At 39.3% G+C, this 26,090-nt stretch overlaps 1 protein-coding gene across 5 annotated transcripts; it reads left to right on the top strand.

Moving 5' to 3' along the window:
• Positions 1–4,985: 4,985 nt before the first annotated feature.
• LOC311430761 (DGAT1/2-independent enzyme synthesizing storage lipids-like) lies at positions 4,986–25,354 on the top strand. Of its 5 annotated transcripts, XM_084507603.1 has the most exons (8): positions 4,986–5,071; positions 10,103–10,240; positions 10,334–10,439; positions 11,854–12,018; positions 13,696–13,889; positions 21,516–21,576; positions 21,973–22,112; positions 23,937–25,354. In XM_084507603.1, the coding sequence occupies exons 2-8, from the start codon at positions 10,106–10,108 to the stop codon at positions 24,039–24,041; spliced, it is 906 nt and encodes a 301-aa protein (XP_084363729.1). In that variant the 5' UTR covers positions 4,986–5,071; positions 10,103–10,105; the 3' UTR covers positions 24,042–25,354. The 5 variants fall into 5 exon arrangements, with proteins under 5 accessions (XP_084363729.1, XP_084363726.1, XP_084363727.1 ...); XM_084507600.1 differs by having other exon boundaries at positions 10,103–10,439; XM_084507602.1 differs by lacking the exon at positions 4,986–5,071 and having other exon boundaries at positions 5,206–10,240.
• The last annotated feature ends 736 nt before the right edge of the window (positions 25,355–26,090 follow it).

Here is a 26,090-nt window from a genome sequence, read left to right as displayed (position 1 = left end):
GCTGGAGTGAATGCATGGAAATTACCAGATATATTTCTGACCTGTGTCTAGGCTGACCTACTCTGAAACTTAAATTGATGTACTTATGTTAAAAAGAAGGTCAGTTTTTAATATCTAAATACTTACAAAGATGCTGTCCTCTCTATATACTGTAATTTGTCACAATATATAGCACTGATCAGACTACATCTAAACAGAACAACTTATCCTAGTTCTGCTGCCTCTAGGTACAAGAATAGCTCAAGACTATCAGTGTAGGCAACTAAATTTTATGGGAGCAACTGAATTCCAGGAGACTGGAGGTAAGGAGGAGTACAAGGAACTAGGGGAGGTTGTGGGAAGGAATGTTGGGGGATTGGGAAACATCAGTGGGGCTTAAAAGATATGAAGATGGACGAGGAGGCTGGAGAACAGTCTTTTTTTATTATTATTTTTTTTTTAATAAAAAAAAATAGTGAATAAAGGAGCTAGGAATGGACAGTAGAATTTCCAGGTAATAAAGGTGGGGAGATCCAACAGCTTTGGGGGTTCATGAAGGGGTCCTGGGAAGGATGCACTAAATTGAAGAGGGAAGCTCTCATTGGTGACATTGTGATAAACAGCAAAGAAACCAGGAACCTAGGTGATGGTGACAAGGAAGGGGTTGTTCAGCTGAGATGGGTTAATGTTGAGAACACGTCAGAAACGTGGAAAGGAGAGACAGAATCTCAGTCTAAGAACTAGCACTGGGAAACAGCGACTGAGAATAATGCAGACAGAGATTAGATATAAAGGACAGGGAGGGAAGGAAACTGATCTGAGCATTAGTAGATAGGAGATACATTGGAAAAGAACACAGAGGAGATTTGAAAAATATTAATGTATGAAGAAAAAAAAAATAGGACATACCTGCCAAGGAACAATGTTTCTTTAGAAATTGGAAGAGACTCAAAAATTCCTTGTCACTTGTCTCATCTCTGCTATCAGAAAATGATTTGCTGAAAACCTTTACCAAAGTATGCATGACAAGGCAGGATGAAAACCTATTATATAGTGATGGGTTACACTTCTTTACAGTGCCAAACTCCAGCTGCACTGTTTAAAATGTTTCTAGCCTTAGTGGGCTGAGGACAACTGTATCTGCTTGCACTGAATCTGGAAACAGTTGGCCTAGATTAACAGCTTTGAAAAAGAAGAATAATGAGGTTGAGGATGTGAAAAAGAAATGCAGAAACTGAATAGCAAAGCACCCTGGCTCTCATGGTCTTGTATAGGTAAGAGAGCTGGCACTCAGCAAAGCAAGCCAGCTCAGAGAGCAACTAACCTGCAGTGTCCCGTAAGTAACATGAGACCAGGACCTCCAGCTTTCCATAACCTATTTATTAGATTCAACTTACAATTAGCAATAGAAACTCTTACTTCTGAAAACGGCTTCAGAGCCTCTTTTTCTTCTTCTTGCTAGAAATCTTACCTGAATATAAAACTTGCTGAACTTACAGACTGACCATTAAAATTCACTTATTCTGTGCTTCAACTGACCTTTAACTCAGTTACTTTTCTCCCAATTTAACCCCCAAATTATATAAAGGCAACAGTGATGCCCTGTTTGAAATTTCATTTTGTTAGGTGCAGATAAAACAAGTTTCTGTCTTATTCCTAAGACAAGCTTTTGCATCCTTGTCATCTTTTGGACTTTTTAATGTATTTGTTTCAATCTAAGTTAATCTTTACAAACAGGAAGGAAATGCATTTAAATACAGTATTTTAAAGAATGTTTCAGTACTGCCTTCCATGGTTACGGCCTCTACACTGTATGCAACTTTTCACTAATCTTACAGGAAATTCTTGTCAGATAAACCCTAAGGTTATTAATAAAATCCCTTCCATGGTTTCAACAAGTTGGCAGCTCTGCCACTGATGTGATTTGGTTTGTATAGTCCAGTCTTCTCTTCATTGGCTTCCACTGATATGCTTCCTACCAATGGTATACACCATTGCATCCTAAACCATGGTGTTTTAGCAGTTATTCCTGAAATAACTTTTTCCCCATTGTTTCATGATCAAGATTGTTCATCTTCCCATAGAATATTACAGTTCTTCTTTGTACTGATGCTTACAAAACTGCTTACAAGTAAATTTCATTAGTCCATTCTCTTTATGCTGCTGAAATGGCTTAATCATTTCATTTATGATTTATTCATGAGGCAGACCATGAGGCATCCTCTTTCAATACAGTGTGTTGTCACCCTTTTGGCCAGGTTCGATGAACATCAAAAACATTCAGTTTTCTATAAGACAACATATCAAAAACTTTCATGCAGCTCAGATAGATGAAACCACGTTTCTTTTTTTCTTTTTTTTTTTTTTCCTTTTCATTTTTCATTTTTATTTTTAGCCTAGTTTCTTTGGCAAAGACAGATTGGGTTAGCTTGTTAGGATTTATAATTAGAAAACTAGACATGAATTTACCATCTCTCGACATCCAGAATTACTGTTTTCTTAAAATACAGGTAAATCCTAATTGTTCTCTTCTTACTTTCTCAAATATTGGTGCTAAATTTGCTATTCTTCAGTTATCTGGTATTCTTAATTTCATGAAACTACTGAAAAATCTCTATTACTTTGCCTGCAATTGTATCTGCTAGACGTTTTTTCTGGTATAGATGAAGAAAACTAACTCATCCTCACAGTTGCTGAACATTACTTTTTCCTTCCACCTTTGTACTCTCCAGTCTTTCATCTTTACTATCAATCTGCCTATGCTCCATCTTATTGCCCTTGTTCAAAATTAGAGTAAAGTACTTTTTCAGCTCTATTAACTTTTAATTTCTCTCTCATTTTCATTGGTTGCTACTTTTCTTTTGAAGGTACAAAATCTCAGATAGTTTTTTCCTTATTTAACATATGCTCCTGATTCACAAGAAACAGCTTCTTATACTGGTAATTTCCTTTTTCTCATTTCTCATAGAATCTCCGTATTCATGATAATATGCATCATACACTAGCTATTTGTTCAATTATTTTGAAAATGTCTTTCTAAAACTTTTGGCCATCATTTCATCTAAACTTTCAGACTTGAAATTTTGCATCTCTTTAACACCTTCTCTCATTCCATGAGATTTGAATTCTTAAATTTTATTTTCATGTTATAACAAGAGTAGTTTATCTGCCATCAGAAATCTCCCTTCGTATCTAAATATGCTGCTGCAGGCCTCAATCCCTAAAACTGAAAAAACTTCCAAACATTCTTCAAGATTATTCTGAAAGAGAGAGAGAGAGAGAGAGAGAGAGAGAGGGATAGCAAAGACAGCAATGAAATTCTTTTTTATAGAATCATAAAATTATAGAATGTCTTGGGTTGGAAGGAACCTTAAAGATCCCCTAATTCCACCCCCCCTGTCATGGGCAGGGACACCTCCCACCAGGCCAGGTTGCTCAAAGCCCCGTCCAACATGGCCTTGATCACCTCCAGGGATGGGGTATCTACAGCTTTTCTAAGCAGCCTGTTCCAGTGCTATTCAATACTCTTTATTCCAATGCACCTTTCAATATCCATGATTGTTATTTCATTATACTTCTGTTTTTCAATAGTAGTTTTAGTTCCTTCATTTCTATGCAGATTCTTTGCAGGACAGTACAGTCATGCAAATACAGGAAAACAAATCACATGTAAACAGAACAAATTGCTTCATTTCAGCTAGATTTTGCATTGGCTGGTAAACATTACATGCAACCCTTTTTCTATCTGCACTGACCATGTAAATATACTTTTATAATTTTTAACACTTTATTTCTGCATTTTGTTAACCTGTCTTGACCCATAAAAGCCAGAAGCCAGCAGAAAAGCATCACTGGTGAATGCGTTTCTGCATTCACCAAGTTTGTGACTACCTTCCTTGAACTGAAGCTATAGCCCAAGGTATGGGCAGGAAGGAATGTACTGCAGCCATAATTTTTTATCTCATGGGACTCGTGCAGTGACAGCAGTTTCTGTCTCGGCACTGTGATGAATGTGGGTATGTGAGGAGATGGTCAGGTGGGAGCACTGCTTGCTGTCCCCTGCATCTTCTGAAGTGCAGGTGGCAAGCCGATCTGCTCACGTCAGCTGAATCCAAACTCTTCAAAAGTTTGGAGGGAGTCTCTGTTGAAGAATCCTCCTTGGGAATAAATCCTGCTGGACAAGCATTCAAAATCCTTGTCATGGTGCTACTGAATATGCTTACTCAGTTCCCTGAACATTTTCAAGTCTGTGTGGATCTTTCTGAAAGGGTGACGGCAGTGTCACACTGAAGGGCAGTTGACAGACAATTTTGCCTGCCTTCAAGACCCATGCCAGTTTTGAATCAGTATGCTTTACCCTGGGAAAGATAAACTCTGAAACCTCCCTTATAAGCCTCTTCAATCTTGAGAAGTTTACTCTAATCATATATATATATATGTATATATATATATGTGTGTGTGTGTTACTGGTGTTCACTAAGGAAACTACATTGTAGGTTTCTCTCATCTTCATTTACAAGTCGTTGTTATCCCTCAATTTCTTGCCCAGTTTCAACTGAAATTGATGGACCTGTCCTAAAGAGGTCACGCTAATCCTTTCCCGAACCTAAAAATTGGTATCTATTGATCTTATCTGCCTAAATATGACCTCTGTCATACTAGCCACACAATGAGTAGTAGTGACACAGAAAGGTATTCTGCTTAATTTAGCCATGACTGCAAGGTTTAGGTGCCTTTTATTTAGTTGCCTGTCTGGCATCCTGTTCTAAAAGACCCTTTCCTTTGCCCAGAGAGGCTGTGGATGCCCTATCCCTGATGGTGTTCAGGGCACTCTGAGGGCGGGCGGGCGAAGGTCCTATGTCCCCCCCCCCGCCGGCATTTCCTTCCTATGGGGGCAGCGGCTCCCCCATAGCACCGGCATCAGCCTCCGTACCCCGGTCGGTTTAAAGATGGAGGTTTGGGCACGGAGCCCGCCGGGGCTGGCAGGCCCAGCCCCAGCCCCAGCCCCGCCTCTCCCCAGCGCGGGGGTGGCCGTGCCTCTTATGCCGGGCCAGGGGCGGCGCGGCGGGGTGCCTGCTGCTGCCGCGGGCAGGTGAGAGGGGCGGCGGGGGGCGCTTCTCGGCCGGGGCCGGGGCCGGGGCCGGGGCCGGGGCCGGAGGGGGGGGAAATGAGGAGGCATTTCTGCTCAGAAAGAGCAGTCAGGCACTGGGACGGGTTGCCCAGGGAGGTGGTGGTGTCATCGTCCCTGGGGGTGTTCAGGGAAAGGGTGGACGTGGTGCCTGTGGACATGGGTTGTGGGTGGCATTGGTGGTAGGGGGGTGGTTGGACCAGGTGGTCTTGGAGGGCTTTTCCAACTCTTATGATTCTCTGATTCTACGTGTTTGGGTGCTAAGAGAGTAGATGGGAAGAAATCCAGTGGGTTAAGTACCCTTGGTGTATTCAAAATCGGGAATATCCACCAAAAGTAGAAGGGCTGGGCTCTGTAATTGGTTACAGGGCGGTAGTTTCCTACTTCGGAGGGATGGTGCCTTCAGTTTTGGGGTGGATGTGCTGATAATCCATTAAGTTAGGGGAAAGCTGTAGAAACATAGCAACACATGAGGTACGTGGGTTTATGTGGCAAGAAAAGTAGGTGATGTCTGTGTGAGAACAACAGAAGAGTTATTTTCTGTGGAACTGCTATAAAAAAATTCTGGAAAACACAAAAGTTGAATTTTATTTGCATTGAAAGGCAAGATGTAGAGCTGTAACTGATCTGTTGCTTCCCTTGTGAACAGAGTGGTTGAGTTTGGCAGAGCAGAGAGTAAGAGCCTGCCACAGAAGAGCAGGTTTAAAAAAATTCAATGCAGAAGAGTCTCCAGCTACTTAACACTGCTCATCCCACTAGGATCTGCTGAGCTTGCTGCCAGGAACACACTGCTGAGCACTGAGACCAAGATCATCAAGTCTTTAGTTGCAGTTGAAAGGCAACTGCAAGGTTTTGTTTTCTTCTGTCACATGTCTCTTGTGACAGTCTTGTTGTTGCTTTTCTGTTCCCTGGAATTACCATGTTAGCTGATAAAATTATCCTTTTCGTCAAATGCTACTTCAGCGAGGGCTGGGGATCTGAATGATGTGTGTGTACTACAGGAGTCTTCTGCTGGAAGGGGAGCTCCCCTTTAAGTAGGGAGACGTTAGTGCTGTCTCCGTGTGACATCACCTGTAATTCTACATTGTCGATATGGCTATTACTCTGGAATTTGATATGCTTTATAGGTGGAGCCAAAACAAACATCTTGCATGTCAACATAGATGTTGTTCTCTAAAAGAACAACGAGATCACTCAGGACAGTAACGCTTCATCTCCCTTGCTAGATGAGATAAGGAAATATCAAGACAACAGAAAAATGTTTTTCACAAAACTCTGTGCCCAATTGCTAGATTTTACAGGTTGTTCAGTTGTAAAGAACGTGGAAGCTGCTCTTGGCTCAGATTTGATAAAAGTAGGAGAGAAACTTTCCCTAAAACTCTCAGGCTTGGGGGCAAAACAGCAGTTATGTGTAAATGTTCTGTTAACTCTTGTGTTGTCCTGCAGTGCATAACCAAGCAGGTCTTTAGTAAAAGCTTTGTACCATGCACTCCAACAGGTACGTAGTAAGTTCTCTGTGTAGTGTTGGACAGAAAGGATGCTGCAAAATTGTGTTTGTGGTCTCAGTGAGGGACTGGTGAGAGCTAGCCGGTAGGACATGGCAACAATCCAAGTCCTGTCCTGTTGTAGGCCTTTGTTATACAGGTAGGATGGAGAGATGTGTTTGGCATGGTGGACTCAAACTCATGTCATATGATTGAAACCCCGCTGACGGTTTGTTCTTTCATTATAAAATGTTGGAGGAAGTGTACAGCTGAAGTATGGGAGCTAGAACTGAAATCTGGTTGAGCATCCTAACTACCAGAAAAAGCCGTGCTCCTTCTTGTTCCCTCGCTTAGTCAATTTTTCAGTCACTTTTCCCACTCTGGCTTGGATTCAACTGGAATGATGTAGAACTTGCTTGTATCCCAGCCACCCTCTCACCCAGGTGTAAAGTTAACTCACACCACGTGTGCCAAATACTTTCACGTGTCCTTAGTCAAATCTGTGCTGCTGATACCTGTTTTGTAGGTTTTTAAAATTACTTTTGGACACTTAAGTCTTTGAATTTTTTTTTCTGCAGCCCTTTTCAGTGCATGTATTAAACTTTAAATCAGAAATGAATAAATAATCAATGTTCATTTGTACTTTAGTCTGAGAGCAAACAAGATTAAATACAGTAGTCTTCCATCTAGCAAATCATTTTCTATTACATTAAAATTGAGATGGAGAAGGAATCAGTGGGATGTTACATGGTTTGCATTGATCAGTGTAACATCCCATAAATATTACAAGAAAATTCTGAAAATCCTAAATAACATGGGATACAGAATCAGTTCTCATTTTGTGGGCATTCTGCTGATGCACTGATGGGAACTTTCTTCTCATGTCACTTAACATATGAAACGAATGATGATGTCAAAATGAGCTTTATTTTCTTAAACAAAGTGCCAAGTGGCATTAGTAATGTACTTTCATAATCACTGTAGGCCAGGTTAAGTTTGGGCTGCTCCAAGTAGTGACTTTGCTTTGTGCCAGCAGTTATTTATTAGCAAGGAGCCAGCTGGTACTGCTGCAGACGGGGCCAGATGCGGAGAGTGGTGGTGGAAAGGTGGGTGTTGCCTCTGAGCAGCTGCTCACATAAAGCCTACACAAGATATAAACCTCTCAACCCCTCAAAGAACTGAGGTGCATCTGTTTGCAAGGTCATTTCCCACAAAATTGTGATGAGTGGTATCAGTCACATTTGTCCAGTACCAGCTTTTCAGTAATCTCGCTGGTGATTTCTTTGGCTGCTGAGACTGTAGTTACTTTTCTTGGGGGACTTCGGAGTGATATTAAATCTCTTCCATTCCTCTGGGTTTCCCCTAGTGTTTCAAGAATTACCAAAAATGAGGTCAGAGGGAATTTTTTATTTTTTTTTTGCAAAGAATGTTATGTATTAGAAGATACCTGGACATACTAATCTTAGACTGGAACTTGGCAATTGACATGTTCAATATATTCAATTTAATCTTCAGATGGATCATACAATGGTTAGAAATGTTTACTTTATTATCAGCATATTTACTATCTGTATGGAAGCTTTATCTCCAAATTCAAGGAGATCTAAATTATGTTGCTGGCTGTCATAGTCTCTGTTCCCAGTCCGAAGCCTCCCTAACAACACCAAATCCCTTCCTTCAGCCCATGCTACAGGTTGAATGAGTTATTCCCAGCAGCATTTAATACTTGTGATTCGGTAGCCTGGGGCAAGCTCTTAACACTGCCTTCTCCTAGGCCCTTTCAGCAGAGCACACTTCACAAGCACTGAAGATTTGTAGTCCTTATCACCAACTTCAAACAAGTAGTTACATCCTTTCTGTAGGGTAGCACCACACCATCAGCCTTAACCTTCTTAAACACCTTCAGAGTAGAGATTTTAATATCTAAATCATGCGGACTACTGCTTTTATGTCTTTCATGTTACCTATAAAATCTCTCTTCAGTGAGAACTTCTAGATCTTGCTACATCTTAGCCAGGTATTTGTCATCAGTATATAAACAATTCTGCTAATTTAGTGATGTTATTTATCATGTAAGTTTCATTTGTTTGTGACATGCTGAGCATGATTTAAAGCAGTACTTGCTTCCTTTGTGCTCCTAGTTTGCTCTTCTTACAGTTACTGTGTTTGTTTTCTTTGGCTTGGAAGCCATCCCGTGTCCTGGGGAGCTGAGCTCTGTGGTACCGGAGCTGTTTTACACCACTTCACCAAAGTATTTTATCCAGTGCTTTAGAGAAATAAAAAGATGGGGGGTTGGAGTCAGTGCTGTAGAACAGGTTTGCTCCTGTAAGTAGTCAGCTGAAGTCAGAAGAGTCTGGGCTTGCCGTGCTTTATGGTCTTGGCACTGACTGGCAGCTGTGATTTGTTTCTTGTTTGTACTTGTTCCGGTGTTGGACCGGAAAGTTGCTTGTTCAACAAGCAGTAACCTGATTAGGGTAAATAAAAGCTGCATTCAGTTATGAATCGCTGAATATGATCGTAATATCTGGCTAATTCTTAAGACTTAAAGCAAGCAAGGGATGCTGTCATGCAGTTGCACACTAGAGAGACCGTTACCTGCTGTAAGACAGGTAGCCAGGTGCAGGAATAGACTAAGGAAATAGCTGCATTTGGGGCAAAAATACCACTAGACCCATGGAAAATCTGAAAGAAGGGTGTGTTGGTGTGGTTGTATGGATGGGGAGCAGCAGGGAAGAGCTGCTTTTTACAGTGCTGCTAGCAGTAGCAAGTGCTGTCCCAGTCACCTCTTACCCTCCAGAAGGAGCCACAGTTGTACAGGTTTTTCCTACTGGCTCTTCCTCTAGCTCAGTAACTCACTCTTCTGTTGGTTTCCCTCACCTAGGTACCGAATTGAGAACAACCAGAACCAAAGGCTGGGTTCTGAGGAGGATCGAAAGAGCCCAGACCTCTGGTGGCAGTCTTCTTGACCAACTGCTGAAAGCACTTACTAACGTTTTGAGTTTCTAAAAATTAAGTCACTTAACCACAGAAATCTTACACAGATAAATGGTTTTGACAGTGGATGTGTTCCATGGGTCCTCACACTTCCTTCAGGATCCTCCAAGAGCTTAATATAAAAATGCCTTTCTGTTGTAGCTGGTAACTTTCCAGAGGTTGATAGTTCGAGCATTCAATTGTCTTGAAGGTCTGCTGGGAATAAAGGTGTTCCCAAGGTGTGTAACTTGCTTTTCTGATCCCCTGGCTGTACTCCAGGCTCCAACCATTGTACCATGAGTCCCTGTTGTCTAGCAGTATCAAAAGATCCGTAAGTATATATGATAATCTCATCACTCTTTACAGGCAATAGTGTAAAGCAGCTATCAACATGACAGAGAGAGAAAAAACATATAACTCTGTGCTATAACGTATAATTGTGCAAAATAGGCATCAATTACCTCCACAGTAAATCGTTTTTCTAAATGAGAAGCTTGCATAATCAGAGAAATTAAAGTTTTTCCCTTCTCTCATGCAGGAAATGATAGGTAGAAGAGAATCCTGTGCCTCAGGACAGCTACCTATGACCTACCTAAGCTACCTTGCTTATATACTGGAAGAATGGACTGCTGTGGAGTACCTAAAGAAATATTTTTTCCACGTGGTCATCATCTTGGTGACAATTAGTGCAATGTTAATTTTTTTTATTGTTCCTTTAACAATCCTCTTTTTCATTTACCTTACTAATGTTTTGCTTTTAATATATCAGAGGAGTGATGAGGTAAAAGCCACAAAAGATCCCTTGAGTGAAGTTTGGGATAGTGCAAGGAAAACTGTGGCAAGCTTTTGGGATATATATGCAAGAATATGGCATGGTAAGTGTGACATGACTTGCCTGAAGCTTTGAATTACAATTCTGAGTGAGGGATGGTGTAAATGTTAGTTCTGCTAACTTCTCTGTAAGTAAATGTGGTGGTGGTGGTTGTTTGTTTGTTTGTTTGTTTGTTTGTTTTTTTTTAATTTAGTAGCTGTTTGTAACCTGCTTATATGATCAAAACAAAACAACTATTTGGAACTGTAATTACTGTCTTTTTAGTTGGAGAAAACTATTCTGTTATGAAAATTTTAAATAATTCCAAGAGCCGTATGGAAAAGTAAATGTGGTATTGAATTATTTCTGTTTGTACTGTAGCAGAATTTACAAGTACTCTAATTTTTCAGTTATGTTATATTTAACCTTTAGACGCTTTCACCACACCCTAATCCCTAGGAAAATTCTCAGCCACAAGCTAGGCACCTGTTCTTACCACAGGTGTAGTTTAAGACTATTAGCAGGACTTAATTTGCTGCCCTAAGGATAAAGAACAACAGGCTCTCTATGTTGCTACCCTTCCTCACAACTTTTTTGTGTAATTGTGAAGTATACTGCAGTCTAAAACTTTGTCCACCTTTTGCTAGGACCCTGCCTGTACCATCCCTGTCCTTCTCTTCAAATGGCTTATGAAAGGAGCTGTAGCAGGGATAGAGATAAAGGCAGACCAGATGGAATAGATTTTTTTTTTTTTTTTTTTTAGTTAGTGGAAGCTGTGGCTTTCTCAAGCCTTTGTATGCATTAGCTTCCTACTCTCGTTCCACCTGAAACATACATCAAACGTAGGAAGAGCCAGGAGAAGTATTTATAGAAGTCCATGCCCATGAGGAAGTTCCCTTACCTTGTTAAGTGAGTGCATTTAAGTCTCGTGGAGAGAATTTCTGTTTGGGATTCTTGTGGATTCTGTCTTGGACTTGAGCCTGCAAACCAGGTCAACTTTTTATTATGTCAAATCAGAATGAAAGGGTTCCCAGCCCAACTCTTTGTAACCTGAATGTCTACCTAAAAGGTCATCCATTCCCAAACTTTGAAATCCTTGTCCGTCTGAAACAGTTTCATCAGGAGAATGAGAGTCATAGCAGTATGATAATGTTTTCTTGTTTGTTTTTTATTGCACTTAGAGGTGGAAAAAGTTCCTAACAGGCAACAGTTCTGGTTCAATGTCAGGTTAGAGTCTGATCTGATGATTAAATTGATCAACAAGTTAGTCCATTGAGTAGGGTAATCTGTGGTGGTTGAGGGGCTTTTTCTTTGCTGTTAATTGAACATTCCATCCAGAACATAATTCTTTTAAAGCTACTGCAGAGGCTTTTACAACTCTACAGAAGTCCTTTAATAAAGGACAGTAAAATAATGTTTTGAATTGCCATATAATTTACAGCTGTCACTGTTGGTGTGTTGCTTTACATCCCAAACAGGTTATGAACTTCATGGTGTGGAAAACCTACCAGAAGGACCAGGCATTCTTGTTTACTACCACGGAGCTATTCCCATAGACTACCTTTACTTTTTATCTAGGCTGTTTCTCTGGAAGAAAAGACTTTGTCTGTCAGTAGCCGATCATTTTGTCTTTCGTTTACCAGGTAAGAACACATTCTTTTCTATTTAGGCATCATGAATTCAATCAACCTTTTGCTAGTTTTTGTGGAATTAATATTTATTATGCTTTGAAGGCAGCTTTTAAACTAAAAGCCGGGGGAGTAAGCTGGTAGATGCAGAAAGCAAAACAGAGTAGAATGCCCTGCTTGGTAAATAAAAGGTCATAAAAATACTGATAAGACACTCTAAAGCCAACAAATAGACATATTTGGATGATATTTCATGCTTCATTAGAAAGTGTAGGTTAGGACTATGTTATTAATCTAATGCTGCTTCATCAGAAATGAGCTATGAGTGCAGAATAGTAGGATATTAATTACCAGCCTGCCCTCTGCATGGGGTAGACATTGCAGTGGGGTATGATGTCAAATCTGTATTTTTGAACAACACCTGGAGTAGGGTGCAACTTGTTTGAAAAAATTACTGTGAAAGAGTGGCTCTGTAATACTGACTAATACTACTTGTCCTCTTGCCTGGGAGAAGAGCCCACCTTGCTACGACCTCCTTTGAGGTAGTTGTAGAGAGTGTTAAGGTTTTCCCTAGCCTCCTTTTCTCTAGGCTAAATAAGCCCAGTTCCCTCAACAGTTCCTCATAAGACCTGTACTCCAGGCCCCTCACCAGCTTTGTTTTCCTTCTTTGGACATGCTCCAGCACCTCGATGTCCTTCCTGTAGTGAAAGGTCCAAAACTGAACAGGGTATTTGAAGTGCAGCCTCACCAGAGCTGAGTAAAGAGGGATGATCTTTACCCTGGTCCCGCTGGCCACACTGTTTCTGATACAAGCCAGGATGCTGCTGGCCTTCTTGGCTACCTGGGCACACTGCTGGCTCATATTCAGCCGGCTATTGGCCAATACCCCCAGGTCCCTTTTCTCCCAGGCAGCTTTCCAGCCACTCTTCCCCCATCCTGTAGCGTTGCATGGGGTTGTTGTGCCCCAAGTGCAGGACCTGACACTTAACCTTGTTGAACCTCATATGGTTGGCCTTGGCCCATTGATCCAGCCTATCCAGATCTTGCTGTAGAGCCTTCGTGCCATCGAGCAGATCAAAAGTTCCACCCAACTTGGTGTCATAAACTGTGTGAACCGTTCACTGGTTTGTGCAATGCTGAAACTGTCCTCTTAACTTGGGCCATTCATGCATCTAAAGAGTCATACAGCAGCCCAATTTAACCCAAGTAGTTTGCAATTTAACCACAGAACACTCAATTTTACAGTTTAAAAACCTTAATGTTTATAATGTTAAAAATTAAATTTTAAAAGAACACTTAAATTATGTGTTTGTTAGGTGTTTATTTTTGCAATAACCTGTATTGTACTGAAAAAGATAATTCTTCTACATTAAAACCTATTTAAAAAGCAGGAGGAAGAATTAGATGTTTGTTTTCAGATATCTAGCTATGAGGCACAAGTCTCAGTTGCATAGCTGCTGGCTTGATAATTATGGAAAGGAGCATATGTAGGCATTGGCTTATGGTGGTGCTCTTGATAAACTGTTTTATCTTTATAACATTTGGGCAAAAACACTGTCACTTAGCCAATATTTACTCTGTACATGTTTTATTTACTTAGTACAAATTTGCCTTAGTCTAAACACAGCTATTAGATTTTTTTTTTTTTGTTTAGCTGTAAACTTGTTCTTACATGCTGCTTATTTATTACAGGACTCAAGTTACTGTTAGAAGTGACTGGTGTTATGCCAGGTACGAGGGAGGAGTGTCTCAGTGCACTGAAGAATGGTCACCTGGTGTCTATATCACCAGGTGGAGTTAGAGAAGCACTATTCAGCGATGAAAGTTATCAGCTCATGTGGGGAAATCGAAAAGGCTTTGCTCAGGTTGCTCTAGATGCAAAAGTGGTGAGTATTATGCTACCAATCTGAGTTTATGCTTATTGCATGCAAGTTTCATTATAAAATGCAGTTTAGAAGCATCGGAGTATATTCCATACAGAAGAAGAGACTTGGGAGTAGAGATTTCTTTTCCTTTGCCCACTGCCTTCTTCAAACTTAGTAACCATAGGGAGCATGAGTTTCATGGAACTGTATAGCCTTTTTTCCTGGATGCCTTGCAACAGCTTCATTTCCTCAGTTCTGTTTCTACAGTTCCGTCTTGTGGGCATCTAACATGTCTTGACTGTATTTCAGGAATCTACACTGTGGTCATTCACAATGTTATGTTTTTTTTCCATCCTACTATATTTATTTTCTGACTTTATCTTTCTTTTACTTCTGCGTACCCAGTCATTCTCATGTGGTTTGTTAACATCATATCGTTACATTCCTTTCTTTTCTTATATTCTGAAAGGCTCCAGGATTTGTTCTTGCCATTACTTTTCTTAATGTTTGTGAAAGATTGCATCAGCTTAACACAAGGTGTTTCTACGTTAGCATTTGAGTTGGAATCATATGTGCACTTCTGAAACAGTTTTTCTATCTCCCTCACTTACCATGCTTTCATTTGCATCATGGAATAGTGTTTGAGTACCAGAGCTGCATGCATTTTGTCTGATACTAAACCAGAAGTGGAACCTAATACGCTCCAGCTGCAAATGTGTGTTCAGTCAATGGTACAAGACAAGAATTAGTTCTAAGTAGATGCAGAGCACTGAGATGTATTTGGTGTTGTCTGATCCTCAGCATCATCTCTTTTCCTCTAGAGGAGTGTCTGTGTTGATTCGCACTGTGAAAATATACATGTACACATGGACACAGTTTCATTTAGGTTTTCCATATGGATGATGATCTACAAATACAAGCTTCCACCACTGGCTCTGAGTTTTCCCATCTGTGAGACTCCCACGTGTGCAACTCTTTCTCTGATACAGACTCTAGGAGACAACTTTATTTGGGATGGCATAGAGCTTGAAGAGCAGCAACACTGTCTCTTTCCTAACTGCCACTTCCTATCATCAAAAGTAGAGGCCAGTTTTCTTTCTTAATTTAGACTTAGCATACCTTGCACTGTGAGTGTTTGTGACAGTACTAGTATACATCCAGGCTTCATCTATTCTGCCATGAGCTTTCTCATGGAATTGCAAAATCCTAAGTTTCTTCTGTACATTCTTATGAATGCCCCATCTTCTCCTGTGTTTTTCTTTGGCCTTCCAAATAAATGTAATCCTTTTCCATCTATATAAGAGAATTTTACAGGGAATTTTTAGAGGAAGTGGAGTTCTTCCCATAAGGCTTGAATTTGTTGCCATTCTTTTTACTTTTTGTGTCTATCTGTATCTGTTTCTGTCCCCCATTCAACATGTTGATTCTCAAACTTTTGGTTATTTGTGCCAAAACTCCTACTAAAAAGAACCTAGGCTTGCAAAATGCACGCTTCAGTTTAGTATTTCTTCATAACTATATCTGTCTTTGAAATCTTGTGGGAGATAACAAAATTAGAGGAATTGGATTATCCAATGGATAAAGTACTTTTAGACCTGGAGTCCTATTTCTACCTCTTTGTTGTATGGCCTTTTAAGAGCATCACCATTTCTGTGCTTTTGTTCCCCCTCTCTACCCTTCTCTCAAAAAGCACGGACATATATGAAGTATTTTGACTAACATTTATATTATACGCTACCACTACTAGAAAATACCAGTCTGAATAGGATAAACCCAATCAAATTTGTATGTGCCTTTTGAATTCCCTTATAGTCTTTCCTCTTCTGTATTAATAATACACTTGAGCAGTCTGAAAGCAATGTCACTTCAACAAGTGATTTTGCTTCATTTTTTTTTCATGTCTTTCAAGCTACCTCAGACATTTGAATAATATTTTGCCAGATGTTTTCACTTCACTTGCGACCTTATAATGTAACTCTTAAATGAAATGTCTTTTTTTTTTTTTTTTTTAAATAAAAATTGAGTTAAACAATTCTGAGTGACCTTAATAGAGTGCCACTGGGATTTCAGTATGGTGAGCATCCCTGTAATTAACTTGCAGACTCCACTGAATCTTGGGCATCTTTGATATTTCTCTGGAAATCTTTGACCAGAAATACCTTAGATAACAGAACACTTACCAAAAAAAAAAAAAAAAAAAAAAAAAAAAAAAAGGTGCTGTGCGTTTAACACTAGCCTGGGCAACATTAACCATATGTACAATTTCTTACATAAGGTTATGCTACAGTATTAACTGGAGTCCATCTTTTGACAAAGTTGGAGTTTGATTGCTCCTGCTTACCCTTGCTGCATCCTTTCCATTACTGGTCAAACCAGTCTCATAGGTTGACTCAAGTCTGGGGATGGACTCGTCTAAACTAACAGAACTTGCTCTGTAATGTAGCAATCCATGTGCTTTCCTAATACTTGGATCATGGCTGAAGGCAGAAGAAGACTAGCATCACCTTGTTTTGAGTTTACTAAACATATGGTGTAGCCATCAACTGAAGAACCAAACACACTTTACAGTCCTCATAATAACTACATGGAAGTTCCAAACCTGCCACAGGTTACTTGAACAGGAGGGTTTCAAGACAGAAATAACTTTACATATCTGAATACACATTCCTATTCTTTATTTAATGTTATGGAAGTTTAACAGTTCTTCCTCTAGAAAAGTTGATGAAAAACAAGCCAGGAATGTGGTTTCAGCCTTAATTCTTGCCTGCAGCTTTCCCCACTCAGTTTCCACGTCATCTTGTGTAACTATCCTGCTTATACAGGGTCAGAGAAGGAAAATACTACTATTTAATGTAAATCTATGATCTTCATGGACATATATTTGTATCAATTGAAGTTAAGTATGTCAGTGACCTGATCTTCAGTAATTCCATCTGTCTGTGCCTCAGTTTTGGTGGGCTAATAGGGAGGAGCCTGCATTTTATCTATTCCAAAAACCAGTTTGAACCTAGTTAGGTAAAAGACAAGCAGGAACTACTGTTTGTAAATTTCCTACAAAATAGTGCTTCAAACACTTTGGTTTTCTTTCTTTTCTATAATTTAATATACACACATGGAAGTTAAAAGAAGGCTGGAATTATGGAGCTAGCCCATTTAGTTGGAGGCTGTCACGATATAACTAGGCCCTGCTTTCCTGTAACAGGTGATGGTAAACTAGGGATTAATCCCTAGGGATTCAGGGGAAGGGAGGGAGTAATCCTCAGTCAGGCGAGGAAGTCGTGGACAGGCTCATTTAGCAAAGGGTCGAGGGTGATGTAAACAGTAGGGACGTGGTAATCAACAAAACTGCTGAAGTGAGCTCATCCTGAGCATAGGCAGGCAAATAAGGAAGTACCTGTAGGACAGTGTTGGGGGAAAGCTCTCATACTGCTTCTGGGAAATTGATGTGCTTTGGATGCTTCTCTGAAGTGCTTGTACACTGATGCACACAGGATGAAGAAAGAAAAAGAAGGAATTAATTACAAGTCTGGTCTGTGGGACGAATGCCGAGGGAGCTGGCTGGTGTTATTGCAAGGCAACTGTCAGTTGTCTGTGGAAAGTCCTGGTGATCAGGAAAGGTTCCTGTTGACTGGAAAAAAGTAAATATCAAACCTGTCTTCAGGATGGGCGAGAAGAAGAGTGTGGGGAACTACAGGCAAGCCAGCTCGGTTCCTAGGGAAAACGATGGAGCCACTAATAATGGAAACCCCTTTCAGACACAAAGTGCAAAGGGGTGGTCAGTTATAGCCATCTGATGACTTTCTATGATGAGATGACTGGTGTGGAGATGAGGGGAGAGCAGTGGATGCTGTCTGTTTTGACTTTGGTAGGGCTTTTGATTGTCTGCCACAACGTCCTCATGGACAAGCTGAGGAAATCTGAGCTAGATAAGTAGGCAGTGAGATGGATTGAGGACTGGCTCAATGTCTGGGCTGGGAAGGTGGTGATCACTGGCACAAAGTCAAGCTGGAGGCTGGTCACTGGTGCAGTACCCACAGGTCAATACTGGGTCCAACACTGTTTAACCCTTCGTTGATGATCTGAATGATGGGACAGAGTATCTTCACTAAGTTTGCTGATGGTATGAAACTGGGAAGAGTGGCCAGTACACCAGTGGGTTGTGCTGCCTTCCAGTAAGACCTTGAGAGACTGGAGCAGTGAGTAGGCAGAAACCTCATTAAGTTCAGCAAAGGGAAATGCCAAGCCCTGCTCATAGGGGATGCTAACCCCAAGCACCAGTACATGCTGGAGGCTAACCGGTATGAGCAGGGATTTCGGACTGGATGATCTCCAGAGGTCACTTCCAACCTCAACTATTCTGTGATTTTTGAGTTGGCTGGGTGTGATCCAGCTCAGTTCCAGCATTGCAAATTAAACCTATAGATAGACGTTTGGATGTAGAGCTTAGGGAAATGGTTTAGTGGGGACTGTTAGCGTTAGGTCAGAGGTTGGACTCGATGATCTTGAGGTCTCTTCCAACCTAGAGATTCTGTAATTCTGTGATTATTCCTTCTCAGCTAATCGGCCCTGTGGATTGGCTTGTGCCTCTGTTTCAGGCACAAACTCATATATAGTGTGTACCACTTTTTATCAGCCTAAGAACTGAATGCTGCTAGTTTCTCTGTTGTTCATCAGCTGATCATTGTATGCAAAAACTTTTTTAGTTGCTTTCCAGATTCCTTAAAGCAAAAAAAAATGTTTTCTTGCATTTTTCCTAATATTTAAGTGTTTTGTCTTGATGGCTTTCCACCATTTTAAATGACATAGACAATTAATAGCAGAAACTTAATGTGCTATTTTTAAAGTGTCCAGTAGTTGTATGACTTTAGAAGATATTAATGGTTATTTTTAAGAGTTAATTTATGATATTTTCCCATAACTCCTTATTCTGAAGGATTTTTTACCACAGCTTTATGTACCTCTGATATTTTTGATATATGTATTTTTTTTTTCTCCTTAAATGGTCTCCGTTGCTTTGAGTTCTTTATTTGGATTTACTTAGGTCTTTTTCTTGCTTATTTATTTATACTATTATACCAGACCTTACTTTGAGAAACTGATGAGGTGGGCTGAATGTGAGCATCTACTTGCATTCTGCAATGCTTCTTGAGCTGACCACTTTCTTATTCGTAACACGTGATTTTAACTTTAGGCAGAGAAATGGCAAAACTTTTTGTTTCAGTCAGTGACACTGCAATAAATGCATAACTTGTTATTTTTTTAGACTCCCACTTACATTTTATATGTACATCCAAAGGGAAAGATATAAACCTTTTAATACAGTATCACTTTCCTCGCAAATGGCAACTTAAAAGCAGCAATGTTTGTGGGAGCTGAGAAACATAAATTGGTTTCTGTTATAGAGTTTATTTGATACACCAACTTGCTGCCTTTCAGCAGGATGTTAAGGTAGTTCACTTTTAAGCTTTTACTGTAATATCAGTTAACACAGATTACTCAAGGTATGCGCTTCTAAGGCACAGGCAGAAAAGCCAGACTTAATCAGGATGTAAGTCTGCATCCAGAAAAGCCAATAAGATGGACTAAAAATAACTGAGAAAAAAGAACCAGAAGCTGAGAGGTTACCAAATAATCACTAGGCTTTCTCTGTCTGCCTGCCCGAGATAGATGCCTTGCTGTAAACAGCTATTGAAGCTCTGTGTCTTTCTAACAGCACAATCATAGGGCTAATATATTCAGAAAAAAAAATATGTATTTTTGAAGTTGCTCTTCTAATTTTGTTTTGCTATGAGAGGGTTGATTCAGTTGCCCTTTAAAACATCAGAAATGAAAAATATGATTCTGATATTGTATTGCTGGAACAATCCTTGAGTCAAACCCAAGGATTTAATCATCTGCCTGCTCACAGCTAAGTACTGCACTGCATCACAGTATAGTGAAACCAGAGCTAACTCTTACACCAACAGCAGTTCATTTACATGGGCTACTGTGCATTCTCCATGCAGACTTCCATGATACAGCTGTACAGTGCTCTAAGTAGCTGTACTTGTACTGTAAGTCTCTGGAAATCTCTGGTACTTGTTCCTCCCAGCTAAGTGTCCCAAAAGAACAGTGCATCTTATGTTGCATGTGTATGCTCACTTTTTTTTTTTTCCTTTGCTGTAGCAGGCAGGATGCGCTTCAAGGACATTTATAGCTGTAGGTTTGAACATTCAGAAGGTGGGGAGGGAGTTAAAGGTATGAAGTCATGTTCTTGTGTCATAATATCATCTCAAGAGAGCAGGTATTAGTTAATTGCTTGAAAGGAGTGTGGACTTCCCTGTCTGTTGGAATATTATGGCACAATATTTAATCTTTTTAGCTAAAACATGCGGTTACGAATAGGAAAAAGAAGAAAAAAACTTTCGTGCAGACTAGCATGATGGTCTCTAAAAATGCCTTCACTTGGGATGTTAATTGTTCAATTTTAATCACTTCTAAGTTCAACTAGAAACCAGCTTTCTAAAAACAGTGTAATGGAGGATAATATTTGTAACATCTGTGAAAACTAAAATTCTTCCCAGTATTTGAATGAGTACATCCTTGGGTTATCTCCATAAATATATCTACTAAACAATGTGCCTCTTTATTAAAGGTAACTTCCACATTGCAAAATAAATAATTTTGATAATTTGGTTAGCTCTGCTCAGTATCTTCTCCCACATAAGCAAAGAAATACATATTTGATAGCCATGAATGAAGAGCAGACTAGCTGCTGAAAATATCATAGTATATTTATTTCAGTGCCCTAAATAGGAGCTGTCATTAAAAGTAATATCAATTGTGTGAATTTTGTAAATTCTGCAGGCTTATATAGATTTCCTCTATCAGTGACCTGTGTGAAGCTGACAGTTTCAGGCCATACTTGCTTATCAACAAATCCACAAAATTTGTATTGCTCACTTATAATTTTTTCCCTGATCATTGCAGAGAGGATATGTAATTGTTCATCATGGCCAAAAAATAGTTCTTTGTTATGATTCAGCATGTTTTACTCCTTTTTTTTTTTTTAAATTTCATTTGGGAAAAAAAAAAATGCATCTACCAGAATTTTCTGAAAACACATGAGTTTCATTGGTACAGCCTTCAGGTAAGATTCCTGAGGGCCAGGATGGGCTTCCACGATGGGTTCAGAGACATAAAACTCGGAACCAATGTCCTGATAAAGGCGCTTAATGGCAGTGTGAAGAAGCTTGTTGATGTATTGTCTTCTTTAGGCAGAACAGAAGTTTGAGCTTCTGTCGTGATCACTTATGGTGTGGAAAACATTCAGCGATCTGTTGGCTACTGGGAGGTGATGCACTGTCTGACTGTCCATGCTTTTCTAAGAAAAATGTTTAGCATGCATCTGTGTCCCAAACTGAGATGTGAATGTTAATAAATGATCAGAAGTTCCAGTGCAGGAGTGTCAGATAAGTTCCAAATACAAGGAACTGCCACTGCTTTACTCAGCTCTCAGTGTATCAGTGGTAACAAAATTCCATGTTTGCTGCCTGACCAACTGATGATTATCTTCTGTATTCATTTTCTTAGCTGCATTAACAGAAACTAAAAAATAAATTCAACCTTTGTATAACATTTTTACCTATGTTTTTCATGATTCCATAGCCCATCATTCCAATGTACACTCAAAATGTACGAGAAGGATACAGGATGTTTAAAGAACGAAGTAAGGACTTTAAATATATATTTAAGTATTTAGCATGTTTCCTCCACTCTTCTCTTAGATTTGTCTCACTTTTCTTCTAGACTTTGTTTTTCAGACTCCATAATTTAGCTTCTCTAACATGCCTGCTAGGGGTCAGAGGTATCTCAAATATTGAACTAGCTTGTGTGTAACTGGTTGGGGCTGTGTGATTTGATTCTTTAATGAAGTCTTATTTTAGTGATCTATTAATTATATTAAGCTTTGTTTTAGTGAACAACTACCTAAATCCTGTAATTTCATCTTGATTGTCAGATAAAGCATGCATTTTTAAGGAGTCTTCCAAATCCATCAGATTTCAAGTTTGTATTGTGTTTTCAATGATTATAATCTCACTTTTTCCTCCTTTAACTGTTACAGGATTTTTCAGAAAATTGTATGAAAGTACTCGATTGCCATTTACTCCTCCATATGGAGGACTTCCAGTTAAATTTCGCACGTATATAGGGGAACCAATCCCTTATGATCCAAATATAACTACAGATGAGTTAGTTGAAAAGGTAAGTTGGCTCTACTTGCAGTATTGAACTACACATCTTGTGCTCTATTATATATGCACTTGAAACCATTTTTTGTACACTTGAAAAAAGACAAGTACCCTTTTACTAGCTTCTTGAAGTAATAGGCAGTTAAGCTTCAGGATTATAAAATGGATGGATTCTTACCAGTATGTACTGACGTAGTAATAGGTCATTTGGATGCACTTACCCCTTCAAAGCAGGTGAGCTCTGTCTTCCTGGGAATGCTAACTTTGTTTCTTGCATGCTGTCGATAACCTCGATAACTGAAATGATATAAGCTAGGTTTTCAGTTCAGTTTTCAGTAACTAGGAAAATAATTTTCATATAGAACGAATGTCTTGAGAAACTTGTCTAAATAACAGCTTCAGCCTTGTTTTCAAAAGAAAAACATCAGCGACAAAAAATTTTCATCCAAAATACAGAAATATTTTGAGTACCTACAGCTTGGTGAAATCAATGGAGCCTAGGAACATAAAAATGTCTATAGATTCAGGATTTAGGCATTTTTCAAAATACTAATTTACAGAAAATGCGTGTTCTTGTACTTTTCATAGAAGATGAAAAGAGGGATGTATTAAAAACAACCTGGTATGGTCTAGGAATACATAGATCAAAACATTGGTTAGAAATTAGTGATCTAAAAGCCGCCTTGATTTTTATTTATTTATTTATTTATTTATTTATTTATTTATTTAAGTATCCACAGCAGATTTTTCTGGGCTTTCTAACAGCAAAACCAGAACGACAAGTTTCTTGTAAGGTTCTTTCTTAAAGGTTATTATAACAGATGGTTACAAGAGAACCGTCCCAGCAAGCTGTAGAGTTTGTTCTTAGCAGGCTTAGGAGGCTGCATACAAAATTCCTACTAAGACTTTTTTCTTGTATTCCTGGATTTTGGGGGAACAGTATTTTGTGGACCTGCAAAAGAGAAATTTAAAGTTCGCATGGAATTGATTTGCTTTACTTGGTCAGGTGTTTGACCACCTACTTCAGTGGGAAGAACATTAGGTGTTCTGTGTCTCCTATTAGTTAAAGACTTAAATTGTGTTTGAGATGAGAGCAGTGGTCTGGCTGACAGCCATCGGATCCCGCCTTGGAAAGGAGCGAGGAATTGAATGTGTCAGGAAAAGTTTAGCTACTCTGTTCTTATATTCCCAGTGATATTCTACCATTGCTCTGGAGTAGATCACTAGCACTTGGCTCCCCTTAGTTCAATTTTAAATACATCAGGAAAAACTGAGATACTATTTCCTTATCACTAGCAGAAATACCTAATATTTTATGCACCCTTGTCATAAACTTGCATTCAAATCTGCGATATTGGAGTAAAAGTAAACAGAATTTAGATGTGTGTCTTACGTGCATGCTGAATATGATAAACTCAGAGAAGAATTCTTGTTGGGGAGGATATATGGAGGTCCGAATTCCTGATCACAGCATGGGATCAGACTAGGTCAGTGAGGTTGTAACCAGTGCTCTTGAAAGCCTTCAGGGATGGAAGTTGCATAAGCTTAATGTCTGCATATGTTAAAGGCTACTTTGACGTAGTAAATCTCAAGTTTGGTAAGTACCAATAATTTAAGCCTATCCAAACTGCAATTCAATGTTTTTATTCCCTTCCTTTTCAAGGATAGCATTGTTAGGATAACTAGCTAATGTAATAGACAACTTTTTTTTTCTTAAAGTAGACCTGTATGTGAACTGCCTGGATACATTTTAAAACTGTGAGAAGAAGTCAGTGATTGTACTGTTCGTTATTGCATATGTAGGTATGTAAAGGCCAACTTTCTCCTCTCTTTTCAGACAAAGAGTGCAGTTCAGGCTTTGATAAAGAAGCACCAAACGATCCCAGGCAGCATATGGAAGGCTTTAATGGACCGATTTGATAGACATCGTAAAAGTGATTAGAATGCTTATGTTTATTTCATTGTTTTTACAATATATAGTAAAAAACAATGTCCTGTGGCAGTGATGACTAATTGGTGTTTAACCGGTTTAATGTACAAGTTTCTACAGATTCAACAGAAGAAAACAATAACGTTTTGAAGGTTTCCCCCTGTAAGCTCTTTCAGTCAATGGCTTTGGAGGATATGCTTGAAGTCAGAAGGAGTGAGCCCTTGAACAAGAAAACTTGTGTATAATAGCAATGCAAGTGCTAAATTTACCAAGAAGAAATCACGTAGACAATATTTGACAGGTTCCTAAGAAAAAGGTATTTACATATATCTGAAAGTTTGAGAAATTTTACCTAGTTCTGTGTTGTTGTTTTTTTCTGAGCTGTTCACTGTCCAGTCTCAGAAAAGTATCTCAGAGTAGGTGTTGTCCCACTGAACTGCAGTCTAGCAGGCACTCCGTCAGTACCTTCCAAGCTAGACCTCACACAAGTGTGAGAAGAGAAAATGCCTTTAGCTAATGATATGTTGCTTGGATAATTTTTCTGCAAATGTATGCAAAGAGAAATAATCCCATTAAAACAGGTATTAGACTCATACAAATACATCAGTGTAATGGTTCACTATCCTAGAAAGTAAGAATTCTGCATTCAGGACTTCCCTCTTATGGGGGAGAAAAAGTCTCCCATCTCGTTTTATGTCCTCCTGCCCTTTTATGAGAGAATGAAACAAATCTGGCTAACTCTAGGGAAGAAGTAATACAGTAACAGAAATACGTGGTTCAGATTCCAACTACACTTTGAGGCAAAATTTAGTTTTGCACTCTCAAAGAGAGTGGAAAAAAAAAGCTTCAGTTAATTGTAGCACTTTGCAAATACATGTAGAAAGTACTTTCAAGTCTGTGCTGGTACATTCATGCACTATTGCACCATGCAATACTGATTTAGCAGATGAGGCTGCCTGTAGTCGGAGTGACTGCGTCACAGTCTATTTGCAGTACAGATGTGCTACACTCACCCAGGCTTCCCAGGGAGTGGGGTGAGGAGAGCTTATCTAACGCAGGCCTGAGGCTTGTAACCACTGGTGGTTTGCCTAAAAATGAGGTACTGCAACACATCCATTCCCATATGGATTGAGCTGAAGTGCCTGCTTGGAAGGGAGGATATAGGCAGTGTTGTCTTCCTAATACGATTTTCAGAATACAGAAACTTGCTAAAAAACAGAACGTGTTTTTACAAGCTATGGGTTGTTGTTATTGGTGGGAGTGGGAGAACTTCATGTAATCTTTTCAATTTGCCATTAAAAGCAACCAAGTCTCTTAACTTCAAACATGAAGGAAAGTAATTTTCTTGCCTCATTTTCTGTCCTCTTGTACTTCTAATATCTTGCCCCTGCACATACTAAAAAATTATGTGGCATGTATAATATTAGCTTGTTGTCACTAGAAAACTAAATCTATCTATTGGATTAAAATAAACCTCTCTTCTCATGCTGCTTCTCTCTAAATATTTCTTGCATATCTGAAAAAGGGAACAGAATGGACAGGTGAGCATCCCTTGAAGAATGTTATTTCCCCGGAGCAAAAAGACAAGAATCCTGTCCTGAAAAAAACTCAGATCTGTCATAGGACATAAGAATGTTTACTTGAACCCCTTAACTATAATTGCAGTATGCAGGCAGAAAGATTTTTCTCTCAGCGGAGATGCAACATGCATAAGAGTTGATACACTAAAGCAAACCAAGATGCTGACTAGTATGCCTTGACATGAATAGGAATTCAAACCATGAAGCCGTGTATAATGCACTCCAACAATACAAGCTAAAATTCAAAAATGGAGCTTAACTCAAGTGAGAAAATGAACTAAAAGAAAGGATTATCAAGTACTAAAATAAACACAGATGATGAACCAACAGGAATTAGGAGTAATGAATCTAAAAGCATTCCTTACATCACAGAACTATGTGGAAGGACTAGACAGCACCATTCGCTATCCTATTCTATTTTTCAAGCACGTTAACATCATCAGTTAATATACTTGTCATCTGTATTCTGAGAGCAACACAA

The sequence above is a fragment of the Aythya ferina genome (assembly GCF_964211825.1).
Source record: "Aythya ferina genome assembly, chromosome: 2".
NCBI classification, from domain to species: Eukaryota; Metazoa; Chordata; class Aves; order Anseriformes; family Anatidae; genus Aythya; species Aythya ferina.
The sequence above is the reverse complement of the archived record's forward strand: the minus strand, read 5'-3'. Positions and strand labels throughout refer to the sequence as shown.